The following is a 14,078-nucleotide window of genomic DNA, read 5'->3' on the forward strand; positions in this document are numbered from 1 at the left end:
CTGTGGTTGTGCCCTGAATCACACACACTGAGGGGTTGCTGGTGGCGGCAGCCGTGGTGATTGCGACTGCACTAATTTGTAGGGAAATGTTTGGTTTTACAGCCTGTAAAAGGACGCTGGGTGTGCTGGGCAGGGAAGTCCTGCTCCAGATGTGAGACCAGCAATGAACCAGGTGTGGCCGTAACACACGAGGTCTGTGACAGCCTCTCCCATCTCCATCTACAGTGTTTGGCTTCTCAGAAATTGGATTTAGGACCCCGAGGCCAGAGCTGCCACCCCTGTGAGCCCCGCTCCATCTCTCCCCATCCATAAACCACGCAGCCATCCCTCATGGTGGCTGCGGGGAGTGGCGATGGCTGACACGGCGCGTGAGGACTGCGGACACAACCAGGCTGCCTCCTGAGGAAGAGGACAAAAAAAAAATAAAATCCTTTAAACCATATCAGCGGGGAGCCGCCTGGCAGGGACACAACTGCGGCTACCTCCCTGTGTGTCCCCCCCACCCTCAGCCCCGCGTCCCGCTGTGGCGGAGCAGCGCCCGTAGAGGCGGCGCCATGGCGGCGGGGCGCGGGGCAGTGTGGGAAGGAGAGGGAAATATGGCGGATGGTGAGGAACCGTAAGTGCCCTGTATGTGCGCGCTCGGCCGCCCCCTTCCCCGCGCCTACCCGGGGACGGGCGGGCCCTGGGGGTCCCCTCTCCCTCCTCCCCGGTGCGTGTAGCGCGATACTGACCCTTCTTTTATTCTCTCTCTTTTAGGGAGAAGAAAAGAAGGAGGCTAGAGGAGCTGCTGGCCGATGGGTTAGTGCGGGGCTGCGGGCGCCCAGCCCGGGGCAGGGACAGGGACAGGGGCAGGCAGCGCTTGCTGAGGGGCGGCCGGCAGGGGAGGGCGAGGGGAGCTGCAAAGGGGGCTCAGGACAGGCTGTAGGGGCAGGGGAAGGGACAGGGCGCTCGAACGGCGAGGCCTGGGGAGAGGGAAGGTCCCGGGAGGGGACCGAGGGGCTCACCCGCACCGGGGGGCTGGGGGCCCGCAGCTTGGCATGGGGGCAGGCCGGGGGGCTGCGGGGCTTGGGGGCAGGAGCCGGGGAGCTGCGCTGCTGGCCGGGGAGGGCCGCTAGGCTAGGAGCAGCGGGCTGGAGTTTGGCCGCGAGTGAAAAAAATTCAGGCTGTGGACCCCCCCCCCCGCCTCTGCTTCTTAAAAAGCCTCAAATCCCACGCGTCCTTCTTAACAGCCTCGGGAAGCTGACGTGCAGAAATCTTTAACCTCGTCTGCTATCATCCCATAACCCTTCCCTTCTGTCTCCCCGTGGCCCTCTTCCCACAGGTCGCAGAGCTGACCCCAGTGGTGGCCCCGCAGGCCCTGCATGCGTGTGGTGGTGCCAGGGTCACGGGCAGCCCTGGGCATGTTGGGCTGGGGGGTGCATGCCAAGCCCCCCAAAAAAGCATGGGGTGTGTGAAGGTGGCAGGAAAAAGGCTGGGCCTAAAGCAGCCTAAGGACTGTGCTGCTCTGATACCTTAAGATTTAAAATTATTTAGTGAAATGGATAAGGACTGGGTTAAAATCTAACAATGCGAATACTTGGTTGTGCAGTAACGACACACAAACAAACCCTTAAAAAAAATCGGTCTCGGAAGTTAAACATAAAATTTCGGGTTGTGTCAGCGATGTTTTTCAGATCTCCACGATGGCCAACCCTGTAAAAAATCAGACCAGGGTATTCACAAAAGTGAAACTCCTTCTGACCGGTATATCACTAGAAAGGAAAATACATGTCTGAACAGAAAAGAAGTACAGCTGCTTAGTGCCTGGTGGGCTGTATAGAATGATTTAAAAAAATCCTTAATGTCACCAAGCATTGTTTCTGGAACAAACCAAAACCAATACAATCCACAGAATGAATTACTATGTTTTGCATTGACACCATATTGTTTGCAGAAGTGATTGTTTAATTCATATCCTGAAAGCTGGTGTAAAATAGATGAGTCCAGGATTCAGTGCAGAAGTGGTATGTTTATTCACAGCCTCCTAAAACTATTTTTGATGTAAGTTGTGAAAATTGGAGGAGGTAGAAAGTCAGATGTCAAAAGGTCCTCTATGAAATCACTTTTTTTTTTTTAAGTGTTAATTCACTAAGTTAACTTAAGTAAAGCCAAAAGTTAAACCAAAATGAATTCAGTCAGCAACCAAAATATAGGCAAATTACGTTGTATTTATTCTTACACTTCAGTGAAGTTTTTCCCTGTTATTGGGACTCTTTTGCAAAATGTAGACCTGCAAGGTAAAGTTGCTACAGACATACTGTTTTGTCCATCTTCTGAATTCTGTGAGGACCAAGGGTTTCACTTTCTAGATGATGTCACTACATTTTCATTGTATTTTGAGATGAGATACAAGGAAGTAATAAATCCTAAACATTACTCTACAACCATTATTGATACAAGCATTCTTCATATTTTTTCATAGCAAATAACGCTTCTTATCGATGATGACATGACCTTTCCGTGTTAAGATTTTCAAAGCTCTTTATAACAAGCTTAGTTTTGTATTAACACAGAACATAATCATTCATATTCATGAACGATTCATGAGTGGAGCTTGTGCTTAAAAAAGGGAAGTGTGCCGTGCTACAGAAAGGTTTGTTTAGTGTAGGAGATGATCTTACATTAGAAAATTACTTAAGCGAGCTGATTTTGAACTATTCCAGTAAGTCTTTTTAAAAGTTTAATTTTATAGTTAAGTACTATTAAAAGTGACCTGCAAAGGGGAAAAAGGGTAGTGGAGTGTTTCATGTAAAATTCTGTCTCTATAATTAAGAAGAAAATACCTGCAAACTTACTTTTTTTCAAGTCTTATTGCCACTATAAACAAGGAGGTGGCTGGAAAATTGGGCTGTTATAAATTCTGTAGTACTAATTGAGGGTGAAGATCATTCAAGATTCATACTCTTTAATATTTGTTTAATTATACTACTATGGAGACTCAGTGGAGACAATGTTGGGCCTTGTTACTGTTACTTATTCAGTGCCTCACAGTTGCAGTAACATACTGATAAATTCACGATTTGTGAACTTTCTTTAAAAATTTCAAAAATAAAAGAATATGAGACTTGAAGCTGATGAAAAAACAACACCCTCAAAACCTAAAGGGACAACCTTTTTCGTGTCCTTGTTAACTATGGGGGAAATAAAGGCATGAAGTGTACACCTTTTTTTTTTTTTTTCTCACTTCAGGTCAACTTTTACTAGTAACAGCTAAATTGGGGATTTATTGAAATGCCTGCCTGTTTGTTTTTTTTTTTTTTTTTTTCTCTACACGTTTATATTATTGCCTTCTAGTTCCACAAATAAAACCCACTCATGCAAGTGTCCATGCGCATAAATTCCATGCATATATGATGGACATGGATATGCGGATACATTTGCATGAATGGTCAGTATTTTAGGTATTTTTAACGTATACAAAGAAAAAAAGTGCATTTAGAGGTGTGGCTTTTTCTCTACGATTTTGCAGCTGAATTTACTATGTTCTGTGCAGAATGGCTGTTGATGGTGGGTGTGGGGACTCTGGAGACTGGGAAGGTCGCTGGAACCATGTAAAGAAGTTCCTCGAGCGATCTGGACCATTCACACATCCTGATTTCGAGCCAGGCACTCAAGTGAGAAACACTTACTTTAAATAAAAATCTGTAGTTTGTGTTGGCAACTAATGTAAACAGCTTCGTTAATTGACCACCAGCAGTGTATGAATACTAAAATTGCATGAAGACTGTGTATTTGAATCAGTTGAACAGTAAGATTCTACAAGAATGTGTTGTATTCTTTTCATAGGCTTTTATTTCTAAATTTTACCCTGTCAACTACAAGCTTGCTGTCATACGTAGAAATACATATAATATATAGCACAACATAAGAGTTACGCTGTCTTGGAGTTCCGTGTGAAAAATAACATCATTTGTCTCTGTTTTTAAATAATTAGATGCAGTAAATCATTTATTGTATTTAAAGAAGGAATTAGGCTTAGTATGAATACATGCAGAATTGGGAAAGATAATATTGGGAAAGAGCTTGCAGGTGAATGTAATATTAAAGTAATGTTCCATTAGTTACTAGTTCAAGTTTAGGGTCTAGTAGAACAGCTCACAGAAACCAGTTATCTAGTTAAAACTCTCGATTCTTGGCCACCAATATTTTCTGTTTGTTTAAATTTATTTTTATTATATATAAGAAACCTTTTTGGAGGAAAAACCTTAAATTGAACCTTGTGCTTAAACTGAATAATAATAGTAAAAGTGGACCTTGCTTTTTTATGGCCAAATTAATACAAGGAGAATATGGACATCAGCATGGGCTGGCTTTTCTGTAAATTGGGATGTAGGAATCACGTGAACACAACAACTGATTAAAGTCCACTATGTAATTACTCCTGCAAGCACAAAGTGTTTTATTGATCCAAGTTGTTTTATGTGAAGCTTACTAAGCACTGAAAACATTTGATAACACAGTTGTACTACTTATGAAACAAAGGACAAATCATACTTTTTCCTATTTAGTCTATTAATTTCTTTCATTTTATATTTTCCACAGGCTCTTGAATTTTTGTTAAGCACATGTAAAGTACTAGTTATTGGAGCAGGAGGATTAGGATGCGAACTCCTGAAAAACCTGGTAATTACTCAGTTTTCATCCTTTGTTTATTAAAATCTTTTTTCCTTGAGGAAGTTATCCTTCTTTTTTGCTAATATGACATTTTAATTGTATATAACAAAATAGGTATAAAGTACACAACTACAGAGACAAATACTTTGCTAGTGAACTTGAAAGATTGTAATCTAATATAGGCCTTTTTTTTTTTTTTAGCTATCTAAAAGCTTGTGATGAGGAACAGCATGGTGCTGTTTACGAAGCGTAGACAAAGGTTCACTTGCAGCCTTAGATTAGGCCTAATTTTGGGAATTTTCCCTCATGAGATCAAGGGAAATTAACTATACTAAGAACAAATCGTACTCTTAAGGATATGAAAGAAGTGTTGTTTGGAATACAGTAACTAAAACGTATCTTTTCAGATGCGAGATAATATTTTAAAATGATGTAGTGAGCTAGCAAGAAGTGTAGTATTAGTAGTCAAAGCTGAATATATTTTCAGTTCTCTTTACATGTTTGGATGAATTCAGAGTGAGGTTGGAATTGCTGGAATTATGTTCTTTCAAAGTGAAACTTCTAGAGCCAGTCTTGTTCTGTCTATGGTGACCTTCATGCCGTCGGAACCCATCTGGCGTGCCTGAGTACTGGCTCTCAGGTTTTCCAGTTCCTCAAGATCAATAAGCCTGAGCTTATCTCCAGAGCTGCATCTCTATTGCTGAATCCAGTCTGTGTAATGAAAGCTTTATTGCATCAGACCAACATGCACTGTCCTGTATGGAAATTATGGAAATTGCTAAGGAGAAATAGAAATATAAGACCAGGGAAAGTACACTACAGAGGTACTATAGCTTACTTGGTACAGCATTAGATTATAATGGATTCTCTCACTATGTGCTCTATGAATCAATTTTCAAGTATTTAAAATGCAGCTACGAGATTGTGTGGTGTCAGACGTTTACCCAATAAATGTATGAGTTTGATTTTCCTATTATTGTGGTTTTTATCCTTAGAAGCTCACTTATCATAATATATCACTGTACCATCCTATTTGAGTTCAGCAGTTTAGACTAATACTGTACCTTTCTGTGCTCCTATTCCATAATAATTTCTGTCCTTATGGATTCCATGGAAAATGTGTGGATTGATATAATAATTTAATATGAAATACAGTTTTTCTTTAATCTATACCAGCACTTTTATGTTAGTACACTTTGCTACAGGTACTGGTATTTTACTATTCCGCAGATTATCTCCAAGCTTGAGGTGGTTGACAAATCAACAGCCTCATTAGGCGTTCCAATCAATTAATGTAAGGGTTTGGGACTTCTAGCACTTGGGAATAATCTTGTTCTGGTTACTGCTCTGTTACTGCTCTGCATAAGCAAGGTTTTACTTGAAGAGACTGTGACAACTCCAAGGCAGTTTTCTTTATTTGAAAATTTAGTGCTGGTGAATTTAACTTGTGCTTTGGGCTAGTGTATTGTGTTTATTGGGACATAACAAACTAAATCTCTTGATAACTCATTGAGAGGAAGGATTTGTGGGATTTCATAAATCTGCTGCATGCTCAGTTCCCATCTTTCAAAAAGATTTTAAGTGTATTTCCTCAGATTCTACATTTATTTTTTCTGATATACACTTTGGATTTACTCTAGTTGTGAGGGAATGTTGCAAATTCCCCTTATAGATGAACCTACCGTTGATGGAAGTATGTTATGATAAGGTAGGGTAAAACAATATTACATTCAATAGAACATTATCTTTGACTGTTGAAATGTTACTAATTCCACCTGTCTAAATATCAGCATTAGCAACCCAGCATTGTCACAAAGAAAGCCAATACACCTGTCTGCACAAGGAACAAAGAACTGATATGTTTGTTCCTTCAAAGGTTGTCTCTTTGCCATTTGGGATGAATCTTGGAGCACTGTAAGCATTTTGCTTCCTCTTAAGTAAAGTTGACTCTCTTTTCACAGGCACTGTCTGGTTTCAGACAGATCCATGTTATTGACATGGACACTATAGATGTTTCTAATCTTAACCGACAGTTTCTGTTTCGGTAAGTGATTTTTTCATGATTTAACTTTTTGGTTTTGTTTTGTTTTTTAAGTACTTAAACATTATATATCAATATGGTCGTTATTTTGTTTGAACAAAATGTCATTAAAGCTTTCTGAACTTGCACATTGCAATAGTACTTGCAATTAACTAAACATTGTGTGTTTCCTTCTTTTTTTGAGAACTGTGGTGTCGGTTTCATTGTGAAGAAAATTAACATACCTTCCTTACCATTCAGATACAGTTAATGACAAAGGGAGTAAGTGACACCAAAGTATATTGCATGTGGATTGAGATACCGATTTCTCTAGTACCCTTTTTGTCCAAGCAAATTGAAAAACTTTTTTTTTTTTTTTCCTGGACTTAGATAACTCTGGGGCTCTCACATCAGATGTTTTACAGGAATGCCTTAATATTCCTGTAAATCCATATCAGTAAATAGTCTTATAATTAGTCACTTAATTCGGTATCTGCAAGACATAGACCCTCAAAAGACTGAATGTTATTAGTGTGGTGTATTTGAAATTACTTCGCTTTTTTTCCAGACCAAAGGATGTTGGGCGACCAAAAGCAGAAGTTGCAGCAGAATTCCTGAACAGTCGCATCCCCAACTGTGCTGTTGTACCGTATCCTTTTATGGTGAAGTAATAGCCTTCAAAAAACCTAGAAAACTCTGTAGGTGGTAAGAGTATCCAAAATATTTTGCTGCAGTCCTCTTTTTCCATACAATAAAGAACACATACATTCTGCTGATGGTTGTGAATTCATAGAGAGGCATTAGCATAGAGAAAATATGCATGAAAAATCAAGCCTAAGTTATAAGAAACTATCTTGTGTTTTTCCACTGAGTCTTTTTATTCAAATTGCATATTCTAATTTTCACGGGAATGTTAGAATTACAAGTTTATTCACCAGAGAGCTTTGAGCACGTACTGGTAAGACGTTAATTTATACAGATAGAGCAGCACTGCAGATAGAGACCTCTGAGAGCCTCTGTCCTCTGTGAGAGCCTTTCTATTGCTAAACAGTTTTGTCTGCTGAGCTTTCTCTTGTGTATGACTATGACATTGTGTCCCTTACTTGTTATACCAGTTGCTAGAGCTTGTGGGAAATTTTGAATCTTCCAATCACTTAGTTTTAAAAGAAAGCCTCTTGTGAAATTATTGTGATAAATTATATAATGTTTTGGCTTTAGGTTAGCAAATGGAAGACAGTAAACTCAACTGTATTATATGTATATTCCTTTATTGTGCTTACGTTCAGATATTTTAAAAAGATTCAAGACATGGATGAAAGCTTTTATCGACGTAAGTGGTATTTGGTTGTATTCCAAACAACTGCAGTTATTGCTGCTTGCTGCTTTTCCAGCTAGCTAGATTGCTGATTATTTTAGCCTTCTACAATGTACTAAACGTATACTGGTGACAGAGTTAGCAAATAGACAAAACTTAAATGTGTCTGTCTTAGACTTGACCTAGGGCAGATGGTTGAACATATGGTCAGTTCTTCTGGAAAAGTTACGGACAGAATACAGTGGTTATTTTAAGAAGTATGCATTAGTATATTCAAATAACACTTTTTCCCCCCCTCTAGAATTTCATATTATTGTTTGTGGGCTGGACTCTATAATTGCAAGAAGATGGATAAATGGCATGCTGGTAAAGTATTCAATCTTTTTAAAGCCTGGTTATTGCTTGAGTATGTATTACTAAAATTGATCAGCCTTGTGCATTAAAATGAAATAAGGGCTGTTGAAACTCACGGCCTTCTGTACCTATTTCTACTTTATTGTTATTGTGAAAAGGATCGGGTGCATGCTCTCTCATGTGCCTTTTTCTTGAGGAGTGTTAGTCAATGTTTGTGCAGTGCCCTGCAGTGGTAATTTCAAAGTTAGGGTATGTTGCTTGGTGTCCTGTGCAGTCAGTCAGGTTTTGAAAGTCATAAGAATGCAAGTTCCACAGCTTCTCTGGATGCTCTCATTGTGAATGTTTTGTTCCTTAGCTAAGCAGTACTTGCATTTCTGAAACTTGTAAATGTTGTCTTTTGGAGCCCTGCTGCTACAAAGTAATAGAAGACTGGTGATTGAACTAAGTTCTTTCATCATTGAGAATTTGTTTAAAAAATAATTATGGTTTGCTATATGGAAATAAGAGCATTTATTGTGTGTGTGTGGAGGGGTTGAAGATGGTAGATAGTCTTGTACACTGACTAATAAGCAGTGTTTTATAAGCTGTGGACCCTTAAAATAGCCAGTACTTTAACTATTCAGTTTTATAGTAAACCATTAAGAATAAGATCTTTAGGATTTTTTTTCCAACAGCTTGTAAAAACAAACACTTTTATTTGTTAGATGTCATTTTTACGTTATGAAGATGGGGTACTGGATCCAAGTTCCATCATACCTTTAATAGACGGAGGGACAGAAGGTTTCAAAGGAAATGCTCGTGTGATTATTCCTGGTATGACAGCGTGTGTTGAATGCACACTTGAACTTTATCCACCACAGGTAATTTCCATTGATGTTTCCGTTTTGTTTATATTCCTCTTTCTGGTTTGCTTGTTTCTTTTCCCAGCACTATACATAATGTATTCAATCCTTTTTCCCGTCTTTCTCCTTGTCCCCAACCACTCAGGTCAATTTTCCCATGTGTACTATTGCATCTATGCCCAGACTACCAGAGCATTGTATTGAGTATGTCAGGATATTGCAGTGGCCAAAGGAGCAACCTTTTGGAGGTAATTATTACATTGCATCGGTGCTAAAGTAATATTTATCATTGTAACTAATTTGTTTTGAGCTAGGCGTACACACCTACAATCCAACCTTCTAATCATATGTGACGCATTTGTCCTATTGAAACTGAGCCTCCTCTGAGATGGTGAAAGATATAAAATGTTAGAACTGATAGTTTTAGAAACTATATTTTGATATTTAAAGTTTCCAAGTGTCAGGTTTTAATATTTAAGTGGGGTACTGATTTTTCCACAAATAAAGAGAATGTTTTTAGGCCAAATAATGCTATATTTCTGAAGAGGTCTTACAACTGTAACTTGTTTGTAAATTACTGTAGAAGGCGTTGCTTTGGATGGAGATGACCCTGAACATATACAGTGGATTTACCAGAAGTCTTTAGAAAGAGCATCACAATTTAATATTAAAGGTGTTACCTACAGACTCACCCAAGGTAAGTGTATGGCATTTTGTTGAGTTTGTGGTGGTTGCAATTAGCCTGGATTGGCATTCTTTGTGTTTATTGTGACTAAGCTGGCAGCTCTGATGGGAAAGAAATAGTTCTCGTTTCCCTTACCGTCTTAAAACAAAAACAAGCAGCGTGTTTCCTGTGCCAGCACAAATATTTTATGATGAATCAGATGTTTAGGTATTCATGATGAATCAGAGGAACTTATCTGGGACAAAACTGAACATTCTTTTTGCCATTTTATTTTTAACCTGGAGCAGCTCCATGGTTTGCATTACACTGTGACCACTTCTGCTGTGTCAAAAAGTAGGAACAAAAGAACGTGATTGCCTCTTAGCAACAGTTTATGCCAGTTTATGCTGCTTAAAACTGTATCATCTGTTCTTTACTGCTGCGTATGCCTCTGTTCACATGCAAGTGCAGAAGGCTGCTGCTCATGTAATCAGCTTCTTAACTAAATAGAAAAGTGGAGAATCTCATACAGGATCTCCAGAATTTGTAGTAACTTGTATATTTTTGTGGACCTTTAGTACAGAGAATGGATTTGAAATGCTGGGCTCAAACTGCCACACTTCAACCTCAGTGTGCCTTTGAGTATCTTTCTCAGATTCCACCTATTGTATTGCAGATACTTTCTCTGGGAGCAGCTTATATTTGTTTATTAAATAGTAGGTTTTTGGCAAAAGTAAGGGTGAACCCCAGTTCCTCTGGGTACCTTCTGTAATTATTCTAGCTAAAAATAATGTTTCAGTATGTTTTTTTGGAAAAGACGAAGATGTATGTTTTGTTTTTACAGGGGTTGTTAAACGAATTATTCCAGCAGTAGCTTCTACAAATGCAGTAATTGCAGGTATGTTGAAGGAAACGGGATATTATTTCTTACTCATTTCACCTCTGCTTTATTGACTGGATTTTTGTGAGGTATCAATTTGGAATAGAGAATTTGAGGAGGACAATATTAATTTTAAATCGGTTAAATTTATTCTTACAGTTTATTATTATTTTTTTTTCCCATGGAGAAACTGTGTGTGACTCTCTATGAATGTAAAACTCATGTATGATGGGGAGCGAGCAAAAGCCTATGAGAGTGAGGAAAACAATAATTGCAAAACATGATATATAAGCTTAACATAGTTTTAGATTAGTGCCAAATCTATGATGAACTACTTCTAGGTACCTTTAGGTGTTTAATTTTTCCTGTTGTTTTTTTTTTTTTTGGTCACTTTGATACAATTTTGTGCACTTAATATCTGTGTGTTCTGAGATGGAGCTAGAAAGCAAAGGAATTGTTTATTGTTCTTTTTTGTCATTACAGCTGTTTGTGCCACCGAAGTTTTTAAAATAGCCACAAGGTACCTTATTTCTTATTAATAATGTGCATGATTTCCAAGATAAGGACGTATATTAACACTAAATGTGTTTGCCATTATAGTGCGTACATTCCTCTTAACAATTACTTGGTGTTCAATGATGTGGATGGATTATACACTTACACATTTGAAGCTGAAAGAAAGGTTAGTGTTACTAAAGGCTTACAGGGTTATTTTCTTGATTTTTATTGAAGTTTCTGAAGTTCTAAAAGCAGAAATTACAATGTTACTAGTCTGGTTCTCTTCCAGAGTATTACTTTTAGCACATAGGATGGTTTTTTTTTTTTAGAACTTATGTAGTTTTGGGGTGGTGGTTTGTCCACATAGAGTAGGACAGCAGGACTGTTTAATTCTAGATCAACAGATGTGTTGTTTGACATACTGACAATGAAATGTTTTTTTCTACTAATCAGTTTAGGAAAAACTATTGCATAGTATATATAGTGGCATATTTAATTTTTGCCCATTTAGCCCAAAATTCTTAATATTTGGAAAAGTAGCTTCTGATATAGGCATGTTCTCCAGACAGCTACTTCTGTGGTGCGTGCTGGTGCAACCCTGGGTTCTGAACGGTTATGCTACCTGTGGAGGAAAACAGTAGTTTGACTTCCTTAAAAGTGAATCGTGAAGATTCACTGTTATACAGTAAACATGGTTTACAGCATAAAACAAAATCTTAAGAACATTTGGAAGCAAATCTTCTCAAAAAAAAGGTTATGATGATTGTTTTGAAAGACATAACCTGGTCTCCTGTGCTGCTTTGTTGTAGGAGAACTGTCCGGCCTGCAGCCAACTTCCCCAAAACATTGAGATTTCTCCATCAGCGAAATTACAGGAGATCTTGGATTACTTGACAAATAATGCTTCATTGTAAGTGTGCAACTATTCTGACTTACTTGATGATTTTAGGTACTTTATAGTTTCAAAGATGTATTTTCTACTTGCGTTTTTATCTAATTGTCCTTTTTTTTTTAATGTTTTACATATATAGGCAAATGAAATCTCCTGCAATCACAGCAACCATGTATGGGGGGAATAAAACACTTTATTTACAGGTAATCTGAACGTGTTTAATTTTGCTTAATAATCTTATTTTGTTTAAATTTACTTGTCAGAGTTTAAAAGGGAATGTTTTGGCTTTATTTTGTTGTTGCAGACGGTAGCTTCAATTGAAGAACGAACAAGGCCAAATCTTTCCAAAACACTAAAAGGTAACGTGCAGTTTTCACATGGAGATTGCACATACTCTTCTAAATAGAAAGATGGTCATTCAGTGTCACCCCTCTGTATGTATGGCACGTGTAGCTTTGTTTTGCACTATACAGTGGAATGTGCTTCATTACCCTTTTCACATGCAGTATGCCTTTCTTGGGTTGTTCTGGAATGAATTTTCAAATTGCTTAAACGTGAAGTGTGGAAAGCTGTCATCTGGTGAAGAAAAACTTTGTAACAAAGCAAGCTGATAATTTAGGTAGATTAAAGGTACTTCAGTACTGAAGTATATATTTCTTGGGGCAGTCTGTTAGTTTCTCAGCTGAGTTAGATGACCATTAGTTTAGCTAGTGAGCTGTATGCAGCTTTATTTCATCATATTTATAGTTTGTGTGAATGGCATTCATAACTTTTTTTTTCTAAACACGTGGGTTTGCTGTATGTAAACTTTTCTTTCTGTTTCAGAATTGGGTCTTGTGGATGGCCAGGAACTTGCAGTTGCTGATGTGACTACACCACAGACTATGTTGTTCAAACTTCACTTTATCACTTAATTTACAAATAAGTAAAATGCTTATACAGCAAGAAAAATCTGTACCCACCTTGTAAAACAAACGTACTCTGTGGATGTTAAATTAACCGGAAATGTTCAAGTTAGTACTAGCATTGTTGAAGGTTAGGTAATGCAAATGAATCACCGTATTTTGGAATTGTATGTAGAAGCCAATATTTGGTGGATTATATTGTACAAATACGTACTGGTGTACAGAACACTGATGTATAGGAATACCCTTTTTTCAGTTTTTGTTGTCAAAATGTTAATAATACTATCAGACACATGGGAATTTTAGGGTGGCCAAAAGTCTTGTCTTTTTAAATTTGAATGTGTATGCGTATACATACATGCAATGAGACCTTCTGAAAGGAACCACAGCAATCTGGATTTAAATCGTAGCACTCCTGTATGCTTGCCGAGTCACCTTAAAAGTAAGAAAGAGCAATAGATTAACATGGGCAGTTTCCTCTTAATTGATATTGATCTGATCAATTGTATGTAAGTTATTAAGTATGGAAGAGCTCACTTTGTTTGCAAGGAAACTCAGAAGGATGAAACGAACAACTGTACAGGAAAATAGCGATATGTGCATTTGCGGTCACAAAACAGCTGCTGCATACAGTGTTGCAGACTTATGTTCAAGTATCATTGGTGCTGTTAAGGTATTTATTAATAAAATAATAATAAAAAAAGACTCCTTAGTTTGTGGTTTATCAGTGGGCATTGTAGAGTGGTTGTAGGCTTTGCTGAATAACCTCCTGCATCTTGTGGCTGCTTTAGTCAGATCTATGAGGTGCCAGGTTCCTCAACAGAAATTATCTCATTTTATTTGGTGCATGTGAACTGTGTTTAACCTCTCCATCTTGCAGCTGTGTGTGTGTAATCAGTAGTGAATCATTTCACTCTTAATTTTTAACTGGATAACATTTACCAACTCTACGCTATTCCGAAGCGCTACGAGGCGCAGCGCGGGCTGTGTGAGCAGCGACTTTAAAGGGCGAGGTGTAGACCAGCGCCTGTTTGTTTTTTGGGGTCGAAGCGGCG

The 14,078-nt window shown here is 38.4% G+C and overlaps 1 protein-coding gene across 4 annotated transcripts; it reads left to right on the top strand.

The window, feature by feature from the left end:
* The first annotated feature begins 9 nt into the window (after nucleotides 1–9).
* On the top strand, nucleotides 10–13,728 carry UBA3 (ubiquitin like modifier activating enzyme 3). Of its 4 annotated transcripts, none has more exons than XM_084530327.1 (18): nucleotides 10–616; nucleotides 757–798; nucleotides 3,533–3,653; nucleotides 4,582–4,662; nucleotides 6,615–6,697; nucleotides 7,242–7,322; nucleotides 7,960–8,003; nucleotides 8,290–8,354; nucleotides 9,047–9,202; nucleotides 9,330–9,432; nucleotides 9,768–9,881; nucleotides 10,693–10,746; nucleotides 11,212–11,248; nucleotides 11,329–11,410; nucleotides 12,036–12,136; nucleotides 12,258–12,321; nucleotides 12,423–12,477; nucleotides 12,944–13,728. In XM_084530327.1, exons 1-18 carry the CDS (start codon nucleotides 555–557, stop codon nucleotides 13,030–13,032), a joined length of 1,434 nt encoding a protein of 477 aa, XP_084386453.1. In that variant the 5' UTR covers nucleotides 10–554; the 3' UTR covers nucleotides 13,033–13,728. The 4 variants fall into 4 exon arrangements, with proteins under 4 accessions (XP_084386453.1, XP_084386456.1, XP_084386454.1 ...); XM_084530329.1 differs by having other exon boundaries at nucleotides 529–627; XM_084530330.1 differs by lacking the exon at nucleotides 757–798 and having other exon boundaries at nucleotides 135–620; nucleotides 3,509–3,653.
* The last annotated feature ends 350 nt before the right edge of the window (nucleotides 13,729–14,078 follow it).

Source organism: Aythya ferina, assembly GCF_964211825.1.
Source record: "Aythya ferina genome assembly, chromosome: 10".
Lineage (NCBI taxonomy): Eukaryota > Metazoa > Chordata > Aves > Anseriformes > Anatidae > Aythya > Aythya ferina.

Bases quoted from the DNA above. Each gene is read 5' to 3' on its own strand.
- UBA3 (XM_084530327.1), top strand. From the start codon at position 555: ATGGCGGCGGGGCGCGGGGCAGTGTGGGAAGGAGAGGGAAATATGGCG. The intron at 7,323-7,959 runs GTATCCTTTTAT...GCTTACGTTCAG, and splicing joins CCCAACTGTGCTGTTGTACC to ATATTTTAAAAAGATTCAAG. The intron at 8,355-9,046 runs GTAAAGTATTCA...TTTATTTGTTAG, and splicing joins GATGGATAAATGGCATGCTG to ATGTCATTTTTACGTTATGA.